The sequence below is a fragment of the Hordeum vulgare genome, chromosome 5H (genome assembly GCF_904849725.1).
Source record: "Hordeum vulgare subsp. vulgare chromosome 5H, MorexV3_pseudomolecules_assembly, whole genome shotgun sequence".
NCBI classification, from domain to species: domain Eukaryota; kingdom Viridiplantae; phylum Streptophyta; class Magnoliopsida; order Poales; family Poaceae; genus Hordeum; species Hordeum vulgare.
The window spans coordinates 321,536,286-321,557,767 of NC_058522.1; the positions used below are offsets into that span (position 1 = coordinate 321,536,286).

Consider the following 21,482-nt stretch of genomic DNA (forward strand, 5'->3'; position numbering starts at 1 on the left):
CCTCATCTTCAGTGTCTTCATGAGGAATAGCAATGTGTTCGCTATCAAAGTCTTCAAGGAAAGACCAAAGTCTTCACCCGAAGACATACAGTTTTAGGGGTCGATATTCTTCGAATAACTCAAACTCCTCAGCGACTTATAGAGCATGTATACACTCACAAACATATCGGTCTCTTAACCTGTAAGTCTTCAATCCACCAAAATCACTAAGGGACACTAGATGCACTTACAATCTCCCCCTTTTTGGTGGTTGATGACAAATATGTTAAGTTTTCAACAGAAATAAAAATATGAAGTGTAAGTAGAGAGTTTGAGGAATTTGATTGCAAGATATGGAGAAACTCCCCTCAAGATGTGCATGATTGAGGAATTTGCTTTGGACTGCAAATGCACATTGATGATTTATATTATGGAGATCTCCCCCTGCAGCTGGTGGTAGCAAAAAACATCATGGTTTGCAGCAAAAAAACGTTTTTCACCCGTCATCAAGGTTGCATCATCTTCACCAATTATGTCGCAAAAAAAGGTTGTCGCCGGTAGTAGCAAATGAAAACACTAGTAATAGCAAATCAAAACACTATTTGCAGCAAATAAAAAAAATCAGTGACCAAATCATGTAATTGGTTCTAACAAAAAAATTGTCGGTTGTAAGATCCCTCGCCGTCGGATGTAACAGCCCTCGGCTTTAGAAATGAATGGTTCCAACAATATTTCCATTGTCGCACGCCATGGTTGGTCGCTCACCATGGCTGGTTGCGCGTCACCGATGGTCACTAACGTCGCACACGTCCTCTTGCAACTCTTCCCGTCGTGACTTGTGTGTCATGTTGTCTTCTTCGCCCCCGTCGTGGCTTGCCCTATCAGCAAGGGCACGTCATGGCGGCCCGCTACGTGTGACGGCGAAGATAGGAGAAAAGGAGCAGTTGCGGAGTTGTAGGGAAGAAGAAGAAGAAGGTGTACGTGGAAAAAACGATTCGAGGAGCGCTCTCGTGATGCACGTGGAGAAAACGATTTAAGAAGCGCTTCCGTTTCTCAAAAAAAAAAAAACTTTCGTGACGCGTCATGAAAAATGATGGTAAGGCTCGCACGCGATCGACTGAGGGTTCGGCTGGCTCCCCGGCCCTAAAGTTTCCCTTTTACTATTTTTATGGTGGCAGGTTGTGACTGGATGGTGGGCCCCACCTGCCATTGACCTTGTGATGGAACCGATGCCTCTCCTTTACAGCAGGAGAGCATGTTTTACATGCAACAAACTGAAGAAAGCCCCTCAGAATAATCCAAACGTTACGGAAGAGGACACCCTGGACATGGACAAGCACATCAGCCAGCGGAGACAGTGCGCTACACGCAGCTCAGCCTCGTAGGGGCAGAAGGGTAACTTCCCGTGCCGTGACAGCTGTATGCCTCGCGTCTTTAATTCCCACTAAACCTCTAATTTTTTTTGTAAATTCCCACTATGACCCTCACCAAGAATTCTCTCCGCTCCTCCACTTCACTCCCCCGTTCTCTTCTCCTTTCGATCTCAATCCCCAAACCCTCTTCCCCTCCTGCTCCCCCGCGTTGCAATCGTCCCAAATCCCGTGGCCACCGGTCTCTCCGCTCTGATTCCTCCGAGATTGATTCGCTGCTCATTCCCTACCAATTCCAGAGCCTGTTCTTACTCTCTCGGGGGTAAAAAAATAGGTACTAGTATATTTAAACAATCCAATCTTGTTTTCAAGTCCTGTCTTTGTCCCGTCGTAGCTTCCATCTCCATTGCTCTGCGCTCGAGATTGCTCCGTAGAGAGCTGGCCCGCCCGTGCGGGGTGGGTGCAGTAAATGCGCGTCCTTGTGGAGAATCCCAAGGTTCCCCGCCCCGAATCTCGTCCTTGTTCCCCCGAGTTAAGAGGCGGAGGTGGTAATTCTCGTACGCGCGCCAATCTTTGCCGCGTTAGTGGATGACGAGCGGATCCTCCTGACTCTTCTTCTCGAGCTTGCCTCCCGCCCTGCCGGCTTTCTCACCACTCTTGAAATCCTGGCGGAGCCGTGGTGCCCATGGATTTCCTCGTATGCGTCTGCCTCCTCCAACTGCTGTTCTTGCGCTCTTCTCCGGTTGCGGCGCAGCAGCCGGCGAGGGCCCTGGACGCAATGCTGCAGGAGTACGCGTACCGGGCCCTCGTCCGGCCGCGCACCGGCATTGTCTACAATGCCACCGTCCCCGGCAACCTCGCTGGCGTCTCGGTGTCCGCGCTCCGCCTGCGCAGCGGCAGCCTCCGGAGGAAAGGTTTGTCCCAGTACTTCCAGTTCGGCCTGCCCACCGGCGTCATCGCGCAGCGGCGCGTGGAGAGGATGGTGCTCGTGTACCACGACCTGGGCAATTGGTCGCAGCACTACTACCCGCCTCCCCCCGGACACACCTACCTCTCGCCGGTGCTTGGGCTGCTGGCCTATGATGCTGTCAACCTTTCGGCAGTGGGGTTGCCGGAGCTGAACATCGTCGCCTCAGGAAGCCCGATTCTTGTAAATTTCAGCAATGCCATGGCGGCGCCGTCAGGCGGCCCAGCACCACGGTGTGTGTGGTTTGACTTGGACGGTGTGCCGCAGTTCCGGGGCCCAGAGGCAGGCAACGTGTGTGCTACGTATCGCCAAGGGCACTTCTCGATAGTGGTGAACTCCAGTGAGGGTGCTCCGGCTCCATTGCCACCCGGCGCAATTGCCCCGCCGATACCGGCTGCCGGAGGTCGCACGAAGGGGGACTCGCAGGCTTGGAAGGTTGCCGTTGCCGTGGTTGGGGGCGCCATAGCATTGGGGCTGTTATCTTCAGTTCTTCTGTGTCTGGTGAGGCATAAAAGGGCCAAGAAGTTGGAGGTGATGGAGCGGAATTCAGAGGTTGGGGAGACATTGCGCATGGCGCAGGTTGGGCGGGCACAAGCACCTGTAGCGTTGTGGACACGAACAAAGCCGGTGATCGAGAGCGAGTATGCTGCATAGTTTGTTTTGTTCGATTTTCTGCAGAGTTCAACCGTCACTAACAAGCATCTAGTACTATTTATGCCCGGAGCCGGAGGCATGGAATTTGTCTATCAGGTGGTTGAAGGTGGCAAGTGTTCCGTCGGTGTTGCTAATTACTGAAGTCAGGGCTCAGCTCCTGCCCTTGTGTGCTAAGGCACTCTTTTGGTGGGTCTATTTCGAAGGTTAATTTTCATTCGATGGCTATAATTGGTATTCATAGTTGCCATGTTCATGCTAAGGACCTCTCTTCATCTCCAAAACAATGGAGAAGTGAATTTATCAAGTCAGATTTGGAATCCCGCAAACTTTTTTGGGACGCTGTATTTCAGAGGAAGTAGGTTAGTGGTAAAGCTGGGTAACACTCACTGCAAACGACATGGTCCTGTTTCTTTGAAATTAATTATAGTTTGGGATCAGTTCCATTTTCGCCCTGTTTAGTTTTCCTGTTCAGACACCTGTTGAGATGATTACATGATAATGTACATGCCGTTTTGGTAATTATCCTGATAACTTAGATTTCATGGTCACTTGTTTTAAGATATACAATTTGTATGTGGTGTGAACTTTCCGTTTCCTTCTCGTTACATTTCTAATTTCTTGTTCCGCAGTCTGTTGATGATTTGTTGTTATGATGTAATTCCAAATTAATATGATACTAAGCTTACTAGGGTGTCATTATCATTTCCCTAAAAAGGGTTGCTTTATCGTTGTTCATAAATTAGCACCAACAATGCTGGCATCGGGCTGTTGCTGGCTGAAGCTTTAGATGATTTATGGTTTAAACAAGAGGCATTCTGTTGTTGGTAGTATAATTTAGTACGAACTTTATGCAACTCTTGACTTTTAATAAATTATTGTGTAAAGTATGTGCCCGGACTGATTTATGAAAGTGTAACTCTTGTTATGCTTTAACAGTGTCATTTATAAAAGGTATGCATTCTCAGGTCCTCTTGTCGTAAAATTTCTTCGGAAGTGGGCTTTGAACACCAGCCATCTTGTGAGCTGGCTTCAGGTCATACTTTCTGAGCATGTGTTTTGTACTCCCTCCGTTTCTAAATATAAGTCTTTTAAGATATTTTATTAGATGACTACATACGAAACAAAATGAGTAAATCTATACTCTAAAGTATGTCTATATACATCCGTATGTAGTCTTTTAATAAAATCTCTAGAAAGACTTATATTTAGGAACAGAGGGAGTAGTATATACTTTGCACACGTTTATTCTTGTGTTAGAAGATTATGTAATTGTCGAGGGAACCGATGATTATCTGTTGTCATAACTTAATCATTACTCCCTCCGTTTCATAATATCAGAGCATTTTTTTGGACGGAGGGAGAATGTTTTAGCAGCCAGATGTCTGTTGCCCATTGCCAGTTTCAAAGTTGAGAGTACGCATTCTTTAGAGGTGCCCTGTTTTCAGTGGATATGTTTGCTGAAATGTGTGGCACAAGCAAACCGGAGTGCTGAATTGGTAGCACATACTGCATCTGCAAGCAAATGCGTCGGTATATGTTCATTACAGGGCCATCACTAGATGATGCTCTATGTACTTCTTCCGTTTCTAAATATAAGTCTTTTTAAAAATTCCATTAAGGGACTACATACGTGGTAGAGGCTAGGGTTCTACCAGGTCTCGGACGTAGGTTGTAGGGATGGAAGTGCGGGCTGCGAGGTTGGGGACGCCGGCGCCGGCGGTTGGGCGCCGTCGCGGCGTGAGAGAGAGAGAGAGAGAGAGGGAGGCGGCTAGGGTTTGGGGCTCTCGTCTCCTGAGGGAGACGACAACAGAATATACTGTTTATTGTCTGATTAATATCGAAGGGGTACATGTGTTTATAAAGGAGGACAGCCTCCACTAAACCCTAGATAGCTTGGACTCTAACTTGGACTCTAATATAACTTGGACTTCTAAGATAGGTAAGATAACTTGGGCTAAGCCCGTAATTAACCCTGTCCATTGGGCCTCCTCCGTTGGTACGTTGTACCGGTCATAACATCTCTCCCCGCCTTCTCAAACAGCTTGTCCTCGAGCTGAACATCTGGAAACTGCTGGCGGAAATCATCGAGCTTCTCCCAAGTCGCTTCCTCCTCTGGCAGGCCGGTCCATTGTACCAAGACATGCCAGACGCCGCGGCGCTGCTGCGCCTGTAGCACCTTCGCCACCTGTGCGGAAGCTGGAAGGAGGCGGCCATCCGAAGTAGGAGGAAGGGCCGGTGTCGTTGCAGGAGGGTCCCCGCGATAGGCCTTCAGTAAGCCGACATGGAAGACGTCGTGGAGGCGAGAACCAGCTGGCAGCTCCAAGCGGTATGCGAGTGTGCCGACACGCTCCAGCACATGAAAGGGACCGGCGTAGCGAGGTCCCAATTTGCGCTTGGAGCGCGGGTCCAGAGACTGCGTGGTCCTGTGAACGAGACGCAGCCACACCCAATCGCCCACCGCGAACTCCGCCTCGCGATGATGAGCATCATAGTACTTCCGAGCCAGCTGCTGTGCTTGGAGAAGACGCTGGCGTGCCTCAGCCAGAATGTCGTCGCGGGTGCGGAGTAAGTCGCCCGCCGTCTCGGACCGAGCCATCCCAGGCTCGTAAGGGAGCATCGCCGGAGGTGGGCGCCCGTAGACCACCTCGAAAGGCGTGGTGCGCAGGGCGGAGTGATAGGAGGTGTTGTAGCAGTACTCCGCCCATGCCAACCAGTCCACCCAAGCTCGTGGACGATCACCAGTAACACAACGCAGGTACATGGCGATCACCTTGTTGACCACCTCGGATTGGCCGTCTGTCTGAGGGTGGAACGTCCTGCTCATGCGGAGCTTCACGCCCGCCAGTCGAAAGAGATCCCGCCAGACATGTCCCGTGAACACGGGATCACGATCGCTGACGATAGACGACGGAAAACCGTGGAGGCGGACGATGCCGTCGAAGAAGGCCCGCGCCACGGAGGCGGCTGTATATGGATGACCCAGGGCGATGAAGTGCGCGTACTTGGAGAAGCGGTCAACCACCGTGAGGATGACGGACTTGCCGCCCACCTTGGGAAGGCCCTCGATGAAGTCCATGGAAATATCCGCCCACACCTGGGAGGGTACGTCCAGCGGCTGCAGTAGACCCGCGGGTCGTAGTGTCTCCGTCTTGTTCCGCTGGCACGTCACACACGACCGCACCCAGTCACGGACCATCGCGCCATCACCGGGGATGTAAAAATCAGCACGGAGACGATGGAGAGTCTTTTGCACGCCCTCGTGCCCTGCAGAGTGCGCCAAGGTCAGGACCTGGTGGCGCAGGTCGCCATGGTCGGGCACGAAGATGCGGCGGCCATGTAGGAGTAGCCCCTTGTCCAAGCGCCAGGGCGCGTCCAGCTCGCCGGCGTCAAGGCGCTGGCGCAGGCCCTGGGCGTCCACGGCCGTCGACGTTGCCCGGCGAATGTCGTTGATGAAGACGAAAGATGGCCCAGAGCGAATGCACATGATAGTGCCAGCCATGGCGATGTCGTCCGCGACATCCTCAGTGTCGCGGCGGGACAAGGCGTCGGCGACCGTGTTGAGACGGCCGGGGCGGTACTCAACGGTGAAGTCGAAGCCAAAGAGCTTGCTGATCCATTGGTGTTGCGAAACTGTAGAGAGGCGCTGGCCCAGCAAGAACTTGAGGCTGTAGTGGTCCGTGCGCACACGGAATGACCGGCCCCAAAGATAAGGCCGCCAGTGGCGCACCGCCTGAACCAGCCCAATAAGCTCGCGCTCGTAGGCCGCGAGCTTGTGATGGCGAGCGGCGAAGGGGCGGCTGAAGAAGGCGAGCGGTCCCTCGCCCTGGTGAAGGACGGCGCTGAAGCCGATGCAGAGGCGTCGCAGTCCACGATGAACGGCGTATCGAAGTCCGACATCTGGAGGACGGGTCCCGTCGTGAGCGCCCGCTGGAGAGCCTCGAATGCCGTAGTCGCCTCCTCGTCCCAGGAGAAGGCGTCGCGTCAAAGGAGACGCGTCAGTGGCGCGGCGATGAGGCCGAAGTCCCGGATGTACTTCCGGTAGTAGCCGGCGAGGCCCAAGAAGCCGCGGAGCGCCCGCGGTGACCGCGGGATCGGCCACGCGGCGACGGCGGCGACCTTGTCCGCGTCCATCACTACCCCGTCCGCCGAGATGACGTGCCCCAGGTACGCGACGGAGGTCGTGCCGAACGAGCACTTCGAGCGCTTGAGGTGAAGACGATGCGCTCGAAGCTCGTTGAAGATGATGGCCACATGTTGTAGATGCTCCGCCCAAGATGCACTGTAGATGAGAATGTCATCAAAGAAAACAAGCACAAAGCGGCGCAAGTATGGGCTGAGCACGTCGTTCATCAGGGCCTGGAAGGTCGTCGGCGCGTTGGAGAGGCCGAACGGCATCACCAGGAACTCGAAGTGGCCATGGTGAGTGCGGAACGTCGTCTTCTCGATGTCGTCAGGGTGCATGCGCACCTGATGGTAGCCCGAGCGAAGGTCGAGCTTGGTGAAGAAGCGCGCTCCGTGTAGCTCGTCCAAGAGCTCATCCACGACGGGGATGGGGAACTTGTCCTTGGACGTCAGGGCGTTGAGGGCGCGGTAGTCGATGCAGAAGCGCCATGTGCCGTCGGACTTGCGCACAAGGAGCACCGGGGCTGAGAACGGCGATGTCGAAATCCGGATGATGCCCTGCGCGAGCATGACCGCCACCTGACGCTCGAGCTCGTCTTTCTGCAGCTGAGGGTACTGGTACGGACGCACTGCTACAGGTGCCGTGTCCGACAGCAGGTGGATGCGGTGGTCACAGGGCCGCACGGGAGGGAGGCCCTGTGGCTCGTCGAAGATGTCGCTGTGCTGCTGCAGGAGGTCGGCCAGGAGGGGATGCGCCTCGTCCAGTGCGGACGCCATCAACTGGAGCTGTGGAGTCACGGCGCCGGAGCCGCCGATGCCTGTCCACTGAACGCGACGGCCGCCCTCACGCCAGAAGATGAGGGACAACACATCGAGGTCCCAAAGGATGGGGCCGAGAGTGGACAGGAAGTCGATGCCGAGGATGAAGTCGTAGCAGCCCAGGTTGATGCCGACGCAGTCGATGGAGAACGGCTCGTCGCCGATGAGGACGGGAACCTGCCGCGCCACCCCCTGGCAAGCAAGGCGGTCCCCGTTGGCGACGGTGACGCTGAACTTCTCCGAGCCCGCCGGTTGGAGTGCGAGGCGGCGCATGGCGTCCCCGGACAGGAAGTTGTGCGTCGAACCCGTGTCCACGAGCGCGGTCAGAAGCTCCCCGTTGATCGTCACCGAAAGCAGCATCGTCTTTGCCGTCTTGATGCCAGCCATGGCATGAAGGGAGACGACGAAGGCGGTCGCGTCGACCGGCCCGTAGGTCGTGACGCCGGCCTCGGAGAGTGTGGTGGTGTCGAGCTCCGCGGTGAGGGCCTCCACCTCCGCGTCGTCGACGGTCTCCAAGTAGAACAGGCGGGCGCACGTATGACCCGGCGCATACGGCTCGTTGCAGTTGAAGCACAGGCCCTTGCGGCGCCGCTCGAGCTGCTCGGCCGACGTCAAGCGCCGGAAGGTGCGTGTCGGCGCGGGGGCAGCCGCCGTAGCGGCCGGCAGGGCGGGGCGTGTCGAGGTGGCGGCCGCCGGGGCGGGTCGGGTCGGGGAACGCGGGCCGCGGCCCGGGAACGCCTGCTGCAGGGCGTTGGCGCGCTGCTCGTACGCGCGTGCGTAATACATGGCCATCTGCAGGTCCTGGGGGTCGCGCATCTCGACGTCGATGCGGATGTGGTCGGGAAGGCCGCCGACGAAGAGCTCGGCGCGTTGGCGAGCCGTGACGTCAGGCGCATGGCAGGCCAACGTCTGGAAGCGGTCGGCGAAGTCCTGCACCGAGGTGGTGAAGGGAAGGCGACCGAGCTCGGCCAAGCGACTCCCACGTATGGGGGGGCCGAACCGGAGGAGACACAGGTCGCGAAAGCGCTCCCATGAAGGCATCCCGCCCTTGTCCTGCTCGAGGGCGTAGTACCAAGGCTGGGCGGCGCCACGGAGGTGGTAGGAGGCGATCCACGTGCGGTCGGACGCCATGGTCCGCTGCCCCCTGAAAAACTGGTCGCACTGATTGAGCCAGTTCAGGGGGTCGATGGTGCTGTCGTAGGTGGCGAACTCCAGCTTGGTGAAGCGGGGTGGCTGCTGCACGTGTGGCGAGGCCGCGTAGGTGCCCTCGTGACGGCCTAGCGCAGCGGAAGGAGAGTGTTGCGGCACCACGGAGCTCTCGGCGTACGGATCAGTGTACCCGCCGAACCCCCCGAAGGTGGGGGCGGGTGGCTGCAACACCGTCGGCTGTAGTGGCGCCGTCGTGTAGGTCGGCGTGTCCATCCACGTCGGTAGCGGGGACGGCGACGGCGGCCACCGGACCTGGGTGATCGACAGGCCCTGGGGCACGACAGTCGTCGGGGGCGGTGGCGCGAAGGGCGCCGCCGGCGGAGGCGGTGGTGGCGGGGTTGCGTACGGAGCCTGGAGGAGAATCCGGAGGTTCGAGACCGCCAGGTTGAGGTCGCGGATCGCCGAGGACATCTCCGCCGGGGAGAGGACGGGGGCGGGTTCGGCCGCCAGGGCCGCGGGACCGGAGGCGGCCGGACCTGAGGTGGCCGGCGGCGGTGAGTGGTGCGGCGGCAGCGGCTGCTGTGAGGTGGCGGGGAAGGCGGTGGTGGCGGCGGCGGTGGTGGTGGGAAGGTCCGACAAACTCATCGAACCCAAGCTACCTGATACCAAATTGGTAGAGGCTAGGGTTCTACCAGGTCTCGGACGTAGATTGTAGGGGTGGAAGTGCGGGCTGCGAGGTTGGGGACGCCGGCGCCAGCGGTTGGGCGCCGTCGCGGCGTGAGAGAGAGAGAGGGAGGCGGCTAGGGTTTGGGGCTCTCGTCTCGTGAGGGAGATGACAACAGAATATACTGTTTATTGTCTGATTAATATCGAAGGGGTACATGTGTTTATAAAGGAGGACAGCCTCCACTAAACCCTAGATAGCTTGGACTCTAATATAACTTGGACTTCTAAGATAGGTAAGATAACTTGGGCTAAGCCCGTAATTAACCCTGTCCATTGGGCCTCCTCCGTTGGTACGTTGTACCGGTCATAACAATACGAAACAAAATAAATGAATCTACGCTCTAATGCATGTATATATACAGTGGCGGAGGCAAGAATTATTTTTAGGTGTGGCGGATTTATAAAGAAAAAAATAATGCATAACAAAATCACAAAGAGTAAACCAAGAGCACTAGAATGGTCAAAAAAAATCGTTGCGTATTTCGGTATTTGCTGCCTTTTTCTTAAAAGCAATCTGGGTATTCATCCTCACAGCCTCGTCGGTCTCTGCCTTGCCTGGCTAGCCGATGGCCACTATATACCGCTCTACGGTCATTGCTCGCCGACTGCTGTTGTGCTCGTGTGCCCTGCCATAGTGGTGCCTGCATACATGATAGCAGAAATTGTAATCGCTAGCGGTTTTACTTATGTGAAAACGTGCAATCAGGTCACCGACAATCAGGCCAATGACCCATGGGCCACCAACAATAATCCATCAGACATAAGGAGGAACGGTTGCACAGCTAAGGTAGGAACTCTTTTACGATACCAAATATCCAAACACGTGAAATATATACTAGTACACCAGTATTTGCAGCAAATTTAGGTGTGGCAGCCGCCAAGGCATGCCAGATTGCTGGCTCCGCCCCTGTATATATACATCTGTATGTAGTTTTTTAGTGGAAATTTTTAAATGACTTATATTTAGAAACGGAGGAAGTATATATGTATTTATGTTTTTGGAACAAGGCAAAGGATTTACCATTTCATTGAATAAGGAAGAAGGTTTAGACAAAGCCACAAGGTGGCAAAAGAAGTAAAGGTCTACTGTGCCATTACAATACTCAATTGTTTGACATCCGTCAAAGCCCAAAGAGACAGCTCCTCCTTAATCTTGCTAGTAATGACCGTTGAAGGAGCAGCCGTGTTGCGGAAGATTCTAACACTGCGTTCCAAATCTCTTAAGAAATGAGCATCCTTGGCGAAATTGTTTGACATCTGTCAAAGCCCAAAGAGACAGCTCCTCCTTAATCTTGCTAATAATAACCGCTGAAGGAGCAGCTGTGTTGCGGAAGATTCTAGCATTGCGTTCTGACCAAATCTCTTAGAAATGAGCATCCTCAGCGAAGCAAGCGCCTTGGAGGTTTCGCTACGAATATGAACATCTCAGATCCACCATTCCCAGACCGAGGCCCTCCAGATACAAACGTCATTCGTGAACTTCGAGATAATGGAATCCTCCATATGTTTAGCAAGTGTAACAGAGATGAGCTGCCGATTCCTGACTTTGCTTGCAAAGGGGGCAAAGACCGCAGTTGGGCCATCCACGACGAATAAGGCGATCCGATATCCAAATCCTATTCTGAAGAGCAAGCTAGGTGAAAAATTTGCACCGCGGAGGAGCCCACACCTTCCACACTCAATTGATCATGCCTCACGTAGTAAGGCCCTCAAATTGCGCCTTATAAGCAGATGAGGCAGAATACAAACCGTCCTTGGTGAACATCCATATAATGGAATCCTCCATATCTTCCGCAAGTGTGACCTGAGCAATCTTTTCCCAGAGGTTGGCAAACTGTTGAACGTGGTCAAGGGTTAGGCCATTGGAGATGTCGATGTGAGAGATCCAAATGTTGTTTGTTAAAGCTTGTTGGACCAATCATTTTTTTCTTTTTGGATAGATCAAAGATGCCACGCGCAATATCACGTGTGCGCAAACCATTCAGTGAAGAGGAGTTCTAGAATTTGGCTATACGCCCATTGCCAACCGTGACCATAGTGGCAGCCACAAAAAAAAATCTTTGTCCTTGTTCGTGCATGACGTACCCATACCAATCCACGGTTTTGTGGGCTCTTTCCATTCAAACCAGAGCCACCGAAGTCTAAGAGCCTTGGAAAATTTGTTTAAATTGAGCACACCCAGGCCACCATGCTTCTTTCGCTTGCAAACAAGGTCCCAAATCACTTTGCATTTCCCACTGGAAACCTTATCCGCTATCGCCCAAAGATAGGTGCGATGAATACAGTCAATCTTCTTGAGAACCTCTACCGGGATATCAATAGGCGTAATATGGTAAATGGCGATGCCAGTGAGGACAACTTTGACAAGAACAACCTGGCCAACAGTAGCGACACGTCTTCCTTGCCAGGGTGAGAGCTTGCCAACGACCTTGTCCTCAAGATGCTGAAAATGGATCCTCTTGAGACGTTTGACGGATAGCGGGAGCCCAAGGTATCTCATTGGAAACAAAGTACAGACAGCAAGGAAGGCATGTAGAATATTGTCAAGGTCAACGTTTTCACATCGAATAGGAGCCACAAGGCTTTTGGCGTGGTTGGTGACTAAACCGGTAACATCTCCAAAGGAGGCCACAGAGGAAGCAAGGAATTGGACGTCCTCTTTTAATGGGCTTGATAAAGATGACAACATCATCGGCATAGAGCGAAGCACGGATGGTCGTGGATGTACCACATAGAGGATGGAGGTGCCCTTGGGTCATGGCTTTGTTGAGAAGATGGATGTATATGTGTTGGGCTCACAACAAACTGTCTAAGTGAGGATCAATGCTCTATCTGGAAGTTCATGAGCATGCCACTATACAAATCGTCCTTGGTGAACTTCCAAATAATGGAATCCTCCGTATCTTCAGCAAGTGTGATGCAGCGAGCTGTTGATTCTTGACTTTGCTTGCAAAGGGGGCAAAGACCGCAATTGGGCTATCCACGACAAATAAGGCGATCCGATGTCCATCCTATTCAAAATTTGCACTGCGTAGGAGCTCACACTTTCCACACTGAATGGACCATGCCTGGCGTAGTAAGGCCTCAAATTGCGCCTTATAAGCACAGGAGGCAGAATACAAACCGTCTTGGTGAACTTACAGATAATGGAATCCTCCATATCTTCAGCAAGTGTGACCTGACCAATCTTTTCCCAGAGGTTGGCAAACTGTTGAACGTGGTCAAGGGTTAGGCCATTGGAGATGTCGATGTGAGAGATCCAAATGTTGTTTGCTAAAGCTTGTTGGATCGATCAATTTTTCATTTTGGATAGATCAAACACGTCGGGCGCAAACCATTCGGTGAACATGAGTTCCAGAATTTGGCTGTAGGCCCATTGCCAACAGTGACCATAGTGGGAGCCACAAAAAAATCTTTGTCCTTGTCCGTGCATGGCGTACCCATACCAATCCATGGTTTTGTGGGCTCTTTTCATTCAAACTAGAGCCACCGAAGTCTAAGAGCCTTGGAAAATTTGTCTAAATTGAGCACACCCAGGCCACCATGCTTCTTTGGCTTGCAAACAAGGCCCCAATTCACTTTGCATTTCCCATCGGAAGCCTTATCCGCTGCCGCCCAAAGATAGGTGCGATGAATACAGTCAATCTTCTTCAGAACCTCTACCGGGATATCAATAGGCGTAATATGGTAAATGGCGATGGCAGTGAGGACAACTTTGGCTAGAACAACCCGGCGAGCAGTAGCGACATGTCTTCCTTGTCAGGGTGGGAGCTTGCCAGCGACCTTGTCCTCAAGATGCTGAAAATGCATCCTCTTGAGACATTTGACGGATAGTGGGAGCCCAAGGTATCTCATTGGAAACGAAGTATGGACATCCGGGAAGGCATGTAGAATATCATCAAGGTCAACGTTTTCACATCGAATAGGAGTCACAAGGCTTTTGGCGCGGTCGGTGACTAAATTGGTAACATCTCCAAAGGAGGCGAGAGAGGAAGCAAGGAATTGGACGTCCTCTTTTAATGGGCTTGATAAAGATGACATCATCGTCGGCATAGATCGAAGCATAGATGGTCGTGGATGTACCACAGAGAGGATGGAGGTGCCCTTCAGTCGTGGCTTTGTTGAGAAGATGAATGTATATGTGCTGGGCTCACAACAAACTGTCTAGGTCATACCACAAAGCAAAATGTGTTGTGACTCCAGAAACCAGTAGCCACCTACACTTGGCTATCGCCGTTGTTGGTATGTAAACCCATGTTGAGTATGCATGGAGTTTCATGGATACTCCCTTCGTTCCATAATATAATACATTTTTTATACTAATAAGACATTTTTTTGACACTAATATAGTGACAAAAAATATCTTGCATCATGGGACGGAAGGAGTTCTAACTAGTGTCCTTTGTTGCCATTTCCCTCGTTGAGTGTGCTAATGTGCTGATGTAATGGAGCTTGATGGTTAAACTGTTTAGTAGTTACTACCTCTGTTCCAAAATATATGATGTTTTCGTAGGCCAAACGGAGACAGTAGATTAGTAGCCATGGCGCTTGATTTGCATGTTAATTAGTTCCTTCGATCTATAATAAATGTCGTAGTTCTGAACTAAGATTAAACAACTCGCTTGACACTTTCCCGTACCTTCACTTCATCCTTCATCCTGTTACAAAATTCATTAGTCCGTATTTCCTCTCCCTGCATTCTTTGTTTCTTTCTTCTTTATGGCAAATGGATCTTCAGGTTTTCTTTCAATCTGAAGCATGATTTAAGCCCGACAGCACCAAGCGAAGTGAGCCCAGGTGGTAGTACATGTTGTTATAAACATGGGCTGCCCATGCAGGCTGCAAGCCGCGCATTTCTGGCCCAAACAAGGGTCTGTTTGGAAGCTCTACTTTATAAAATTCAGTTCGTTTCATCAAATCTATTTTGAAGTAGTTCTACATAAAATTTGTAACTTTTTTAAGAAAGTGTTTGGCTTTTTATCTAGCTCCAGCTTCAAGAATGAAAAATCTGATGAAAAAATATAGAGTGGAAGAAATGAAGGGGTATCCACTTACCAATGGCAGTGGTGGATAATTTCCTTCCAACTTCAGCTTTTACCTTTTTTAAAGCACCTTGTAAAGAGCCTCAGAAAAAAAATATAAAGCTGTATCCAATATTCTAGTCTTTTTATGAAACGACATATCATAAAACTATCCCGTTTGATTTGTGTTTATAGAACGAAGCTAAATTTTAAGAAGCAGAAGAATCCGAAATGAAACCTTAGCGTGTCTATGTTGCCCTCAGCTTTTGCTTGCATCTTCCTCCACACCATATTCCATACATTTGAGAAATCTGTTTATCTTCTATTTTTTAAATAGGTGGAACCTATTATTTATTTTCTTTTTCCATGCAACAATGTCATATCATCAAGTCATGTATGTAGTCATAAGTTACTTTTTCCATTAATCTCTTCACCCAAATCATACCGCCATGCATGCATTTTTTTCTCGCTAATTAAGTCATGTAAGACATTTTCATATTTATTTTTTTACATAATTTCCTACCATTTATTCATATACCTTTGGACAAGTCTCCCGCATCAATGCGCGGGGCATCCTTAGAGCATCCCTAGTAGTGTCCTTAAACCCTTAAATTCTTATAAATAACTGTTTTTTTACAGTTTACGAGAGAAAAAACGCGTACACTAGAACCCCTTAACCCTCAAATCCTCAAAAAAATTTGAGGATCCAACCCTCAAATTCTCTCCCAACCTGTAGAAGTGAGGGTTGGGGAGCGAAAACTACTCCAACTCTCAAACCGTTCCATCGTCGCGCGGGAGTGACTTTTTCCCGTCGCCAACCGTCGCCGCCGTCCCGAGCCGCCGCCGCGCCCCGCCCCCCGGCCGCCATGCCCCGCTGCCCCGAGCCGCCCCCGCGCCCCGCCGCCCCGAGCCGCCGCCGCGCCCGCCCCCCCCCCCCCCCCCCCCCCCGGCCGCCCGCCGCCTACCGCACCAGGCCGTCCGCCGCCTCCCGCAGCCAGAGGCAGGCCGGCCCCAATAAGTGTTGGATTTGAGGATTCTAGTCTTTGCCACTGTTTTTCAACCCTTAAAGTGCTAAAAAATGCAAATTCTCAACCCTTAAAACTGGTTTAAGGGTTCGAGAATACTACTAGAGATACTCTTAGTTCTTTAAACTGTTCGTCTGTTCATCCTGCTTTATTATATACCATGGCCGGGCCTTTGATAACGATGTGTTTTCCCAGACTTGATTGAAAATCGTCACGTTTGGAGCCATTCCAACCGGGTTTAAGGATCCTGAAAGGCTGAAACGAGACACATCAGGCTTGGCGCTGATCAAGGACAGTGTTCTTGAAGTGGGAGTAGGTCCGAAATGAAGCAACCCAGAATTTGTTTTGTCTCATTCTTTCTCTATCTTGTCTGGTTGTATGTATGTGCTCTGAAATCACGAGCTCACAGATTTTGGACTTGTGAGCTGCCTCTGGACACTTGCTCCTAGGCCAGAAAGGGTTAGCTCCTATCTGTTCCGCAGCAGAGCAGCGTATGAAGCCTAAATTTCGTATTTTTGACTTTTTTCGAAAGTAAATCAAGATCTGATCTTCCTTTGTACAAAAATCGGATTTAATTCTTTTTCTTCTGTCGGACATCATGACGCTAAGGTATAACAACCTACAGTCAAGGTCCATAACGGCTTACATTGGGTTACACGTCCTACCTAAAGTCCCAGATAACGGCTTACATTGGGTTGCATGCACCCTATTGCCAGGCACCTTGACGGTAGAGTTGCATACTCTATCGTCAGCATCTGTGACAATAGAGATACACTGCACTTACATGACTCCCTTTTCCATCATCACGGACCTTGACAGTTGGTTGTTATATCCTATCGTCATCGGCTTGATGATAAAAAAAATCAAATCTTATTTTTTTTTGCAAACAAGGGTTAAATCTCAATTTACTCATAAATAAAAGGCAAAACACAAAATTTTACCCCATATGGATGCATGTGGCCCCTGGGTGGCTGGCCTTGGATCCTGAGCTACAAAACAAAAGCGCAATCTTGGTTCCCACTCCATGACCGATCTTGACCACATGCAAAGGGACAAAGATGGTGAAAAAAAGAAATGCCCGGCGTTCGATATTAGCATCATCCAGTCCACACCACACATCATGTAAAGAAGATACGTACAGTTTGTTAATCTGAATCCGAGCATGCGTGCATGCATGTAAAAAAAGTCTTGAATTACTTCCTACGTTTTTAAATATAAATTTCTTTTCATTAAGCAACTATAGATGAATCTATATAGACATATTTTAAAGTATAGATTTTTTTAATTTTTTTATATAGTGTCTTAGAAAATCTCTAAAAGACTTATTTTCTCTTCATTCGAAATTATTTGTCATAAAAAGGTTGTATCTTGACATATATTAGATCTAGATACATTCTTTTTTTCCATTCTAATGATTCCACACGAAGGAAGTATTTAGAAACGAAAGGAGTAGCAACCATACATGATTTATCCTCAGCATCCTTGACACTTAAAAAAATAAATCAAACCCAACCTAATAAGTTTATGCACAGCCCGTAAGTGGGATGGTGATGAGAAGATTACAAGTTTGATCCTCCAAGTCTCTGTGCGCATAGCGATTAGACTCGAGAAACACTTCAAGACGGCTGTTAGAATTAATCCCGTTGGGTTAGTTATCCTCTAAGATATTTGTTTTAACTGAATGAAGGGGCCATGTAGTGTGAGATATGTTCACAATTTGGCGTAGCTCATGTTTTTAGTTAGTTAGCTAGTCCAGCCACCATAAGTGGATTGTGGGATGGCACGATTGTAAGAGCATCTCTAGTGGAACGTGTAAATTTGGATGTGTATATCTTCATATACACGTCCATATACACCTTGGTAAATTTTACACGTCCCAGTTTTTCAGTGGAACGTGTATATAGGACGTGGAAATCAGGACGTGTATATTTCAACGGCTATATTTTCAAACGGCTATATTTCCAACGGCTATATTTTCAAACGGCTATATTTCCAACGGCCATATTTCTGATCTATATAAACCACCCCTATCACCTTTCTTCCAGCACACTTCTACCTGTGACTTCTCTTCTCACCTAGATTTCTCTATCGTCTCTCACGCAACACAATGAACACATCCACTTGGGACATGAGTTCTTCGTCATCTTCATCTGGCGACGATGAACTCATACTTGCAGCATTCCCCGAGCGCGAGGAGGAAGAGAGGAAGAACGCTCGACGCCATGGCGGTTCCAAGCATGGACGTCAATCAATCGATCGAGGAAGAGATGCCGGATTTCTTCTTCTCTGGAACGACTACTTCAAAGAAGTTCCTCGCTTTCCCGAACATTTGTTTCGACGAAGGTTCGTAATTAGTACACTTCTCTGCTTTGGTTCTTTTTTCATTTCCCTGTCTGATTGACTTTTTATGCATAGATTTAGGATGTCGCGTACTTTGTTCAACCGCATAGCTGATGGTATACTTGAGCATGACTATGATGGTTATTTTACGCAAAAAAGAAGTGCTTCTGGAGCTCTTGGGTTACATCCTCTACAAAAGATGACCGCGGCAATGCGGATCCTCACATATGGAATAGCAACTGATGGTGTTGATGAGTACATTCGGTCCGCTGAGGCTACTAATTTAGAGTCTTGCAAGAAATTTGTAATCAAAGTTTGTGAAGTTTTTGGGGAAGAGTACCTGAGATCTCCAAATGAAGAAGACATCGCTAGGTTACTTGCAATAGGGGAGGAAAGAGGATTTCCCGGTATGTTAGGGAGCATAGATTGCATGCACTGGGGGTGGAAAAATTGCCCCAAAAAATGGCATGGCATGTTTAGAGGCCATGTGAACGAGCCCACTATGATCTTGGAAGCAGTTGCTTCACAAGATCTTTGGATTTGGCATGCTTATTTTGGTTTACCAGGGTCTCTGAATGATATAAATGTTCTTCAACTAGCAGAAAGCAGTAAATGTCTTTGTAATGCAGCTATCAATAAAGTTGAGTGATGTAATCCATGTCTTCAACTAGCAGAAAGCAGTAAATTGTTCTTACAACAACTAGTAGAAAGCAGTAAATTGTTCTTACAACAACTAGTAGAAAGCAGTAAATTACTCTAGGCCGCGAGCAAGGATCTCCTTCTGCTTAGCTTGGTAGAACTGCTTTTGCGCATCAGTCATACCACTAGTGTCCATGAGCATGACCCTCTCATCTAATTCAAACTGTCTTCGTGCATCCTCCCTCTCGTTTCGTGCATCCTCCTTCTTTTTTAGTGCAATCTCCTCTTTTCGCAATTCAAGTTGCTGCGCGTAGCGAGCATTTCTTGCCGCCTCTTTGATCTCATCCTTCTCTTGTTTTGCTGCCCACACAGTTTCTAATGAAAACTTGCAAGCAATGTCATCAGCCTTACCTCTCTTGTCCTTCTTCACACCATCAGGTCTAGTCTCATGTTCAAGAGCATCAGTGCGTATCGAGGTAGCATCAGTACGTACCGAGGATGCATCAGCCGGATCATTGGTAGCTGTGCCCGGACTTGCATCAATGGTCTTCTTTTGTTTCTTCACAGAAGTTTCAAGTTCTCTTGTCTGCCACTTTGGATACTTCGAAAACTCTATGTAGCAATGCATCAATGTGAAAGGCTTCTTTTTTTTAGGATCCATTTCCTTGAACAAAATGTGTGCATCGTTTGTCTGCACATATAAATATATGGTTAAAATATGCACAACACATATAAAATATTGCACAACACATATAGAATATTGCATACCTTTTCTTCTATAGTACTTCCACTTTCTTGCCTATTTAAAATCTGCTGAAGGCAACCACAAAATTTAGAGGTCTCTCTGTTAATGAAAGTGTAACGGCAATTGATTGCATTATCATTTCGTTCCGGCCATGATGATTCCTTCTGTCTGTTGTAGTACTCTGAAATTCTAGCCCAATAAGTATCTCGGTTTTGATCTGTCCCAACAATATCCAAACTTGTATTTGCCCATGCTGCTATGAGAACCTTGTCCTCATCACTAGACCAATTTTTTCCTTTGTGGGATTTTTCTTTCTCTGTTATTGCAGAACGATGCTGAGTTGATGGAGTTGGCTGCTCTCCAATTGGACTCTTTGGTTGCGTTTGTGTGCAACCAAAATCAATGATGTCCAAGAAGGCTTCGTCATCATCCATCTACAAGCAATCCATCCATACACAGTTATTTTAGACTCGGATATCAACTGAAAACCAAAGTAAACCCTAACTCAATATCTACACAATGCCAGTGCAAAGGAACACAAGAAGCCATTGTGTTGCAGTGCCATGAAATTTCATCTCCTAAACCAAACCAAAAGTCCAACGCAACCCTGCCTGCAGCTGCAAACAGATGAAATTTCATCTCCTAAACCAAACCAAAAGTCCTACACAATGCCAGTGCAAAAGAACACAAGAAGCCAGCCATTGTGTTTACATATTCAGTCATATGACTGAATATTCAGTCGTATTCAACACAGCCCTACAGCAGCTGCAACCCGCGCGCCTGCGCCGCCCGTCGCCCGCCTCTGCGCCGGCCGCCGCCCGCCGCGCGCCCCTGCGCCGGCCGCCGCCCGCCCCTGCGCCATCCGGCCCGCCCCTGCGCCATCCCGCCCGCCGCGCGCCCCTGCGCCATCCCGCCCGCCGCAGGCCGCCGCCCCCATCCCGCCAGCCGCCGGCCGACGCCCCCATCCCGCCAGCAGCCGCCCCCATCCCGCCCGCCGCTAGCCGCTCCTCCCGCTCGTGAGCTCGTCCCCTCATCCCGCTCGTGAGTTGATGGATACCTTGGGCGGCCGGAGAAGAACGCGACGGCGCGACGGCGATCTGGGGCGAGGTAGCGCTGCGGGACGAAGCAGGCGAGCACGAGCGTGGGTTGGTCGTGGATGTTTCCACGCCGCGTACCGTCGTGGCTTGGTCGTGGATGTATCCACGCCTCGTTTACACGAGTCGCTGGGACTCTTTGGACAGTAAAAAACGGCTGAAGACTTGTATATTTACAATACATGTCCATATAGAGGATCCACTAGAGATGCTCTAAGCGTGTGATGGCGTCCCCACTCCAATCGGGTGGACATGGGATGTCACGACGTTTTAGCCGTCCGTGAGCTGGTTTTCCGTTGATTTAGTTTTAGTCTCTCCCTAATAATAAAGCACGCAACGCTTCTGTCGTACGTCGTCGGTCATTTTACATAAAACCCCTTGCGTTTTTCCCAAATCAATCCGCAGTCCGGATATAAGTGACCAGAACGAACCGGTTTTTGTAGTTTTGTAAAAAGACCCTTTTGTTTTCATGGAATCAACCCGCAATCTGTTTTGTCTGTCACCGAGCCTCCCACTCACGCCCCCTCACCCACCAACCGCTCCCTCCCCCTCCCCTCTCGATCCAGATTGGATCGGGGCTGAGGTCGCGCCGCCCCGCCGGTGCCCCACTGCCGGGCCACCACCAGCCCACGCCGCTGGCCGCCCCCCTCATCAGCCCCCGACGTCCGCTTCCCCGCCGGGCCACTACCGTCCCACGCCACAGGCAGCGCCCCCTCATCGTCCCCCGTCGGACTGCCCCGCCTCCTCCTCACCGGACCATCCCACGTCGGTGCCACCCTCCAACGATGGTGAGCCACCGCCCCCCTCCTATCTTCCTCTCCCCTGTCCCGGC

The 21,482-nt window shown here is 50.4% G+C and overlaps 2 protein-coding genes and 1 long non-coding RNA gene across 3 annotated transcripts; 2 read left to right on the forward strand and 1 right to left on the reverse strand.

The window, feature by feature from the left end:
* Window positions 1–1,451: 1,451 nt before the first annotated feature.
* LOC123452834 lies at window positions 1,452–3,554 on the forward strand. Its single transcript, XM_045129557.1, has one exon. The coding sequence runs from the start codon at window positions 2,035–2,037 to the stop codon at window positions 2,968–2,970; it is 936 nt and encodes a 311-aa protein (XP_044985492.1). The 5' UTR covers window positions 1,452–2,034; the 3' UTR covers window positions 2,971–3,554.
* A 14,467-nt stretch (window positions 3,555–18,021) lies between these two features.
* Window positions 18,022–18,826, forward strand: LOC123398166. The gene is made up of 2 exons (XR_006610091.1): window positions 18,022–18,175; window positions 18,248–18,826. It is a non-coding gene; the product is annotated as an uncharacterized LOC123398166 (long non-coding RNA).
* A 97-nt stretch (window positions 18,827–18,923) lies between these two features.
* Window positions 18,924–20,148, reverse strand: LOC123398165 (glutathione S-transferase T3-like). The gene is made up of 2 exons (XM_045092664.1): window positions 19,580–20,148; window positions 18,924–19,502 (listed from the first exon to the last, which is right to left on the reverse strand). The coding sequence occupies exons 1-2, from the start codon at window positions 19,988–19,990 to the stop codon at window positions 18,924–18,926; spliced, it is 990 nt and encodes a 329-aa protein (XP_044948599.1). The 5' UTR covers window positions 19,991–20,148.
* Window positions 20,149–21,482: the final 1,334 nt, after the last annotated feature.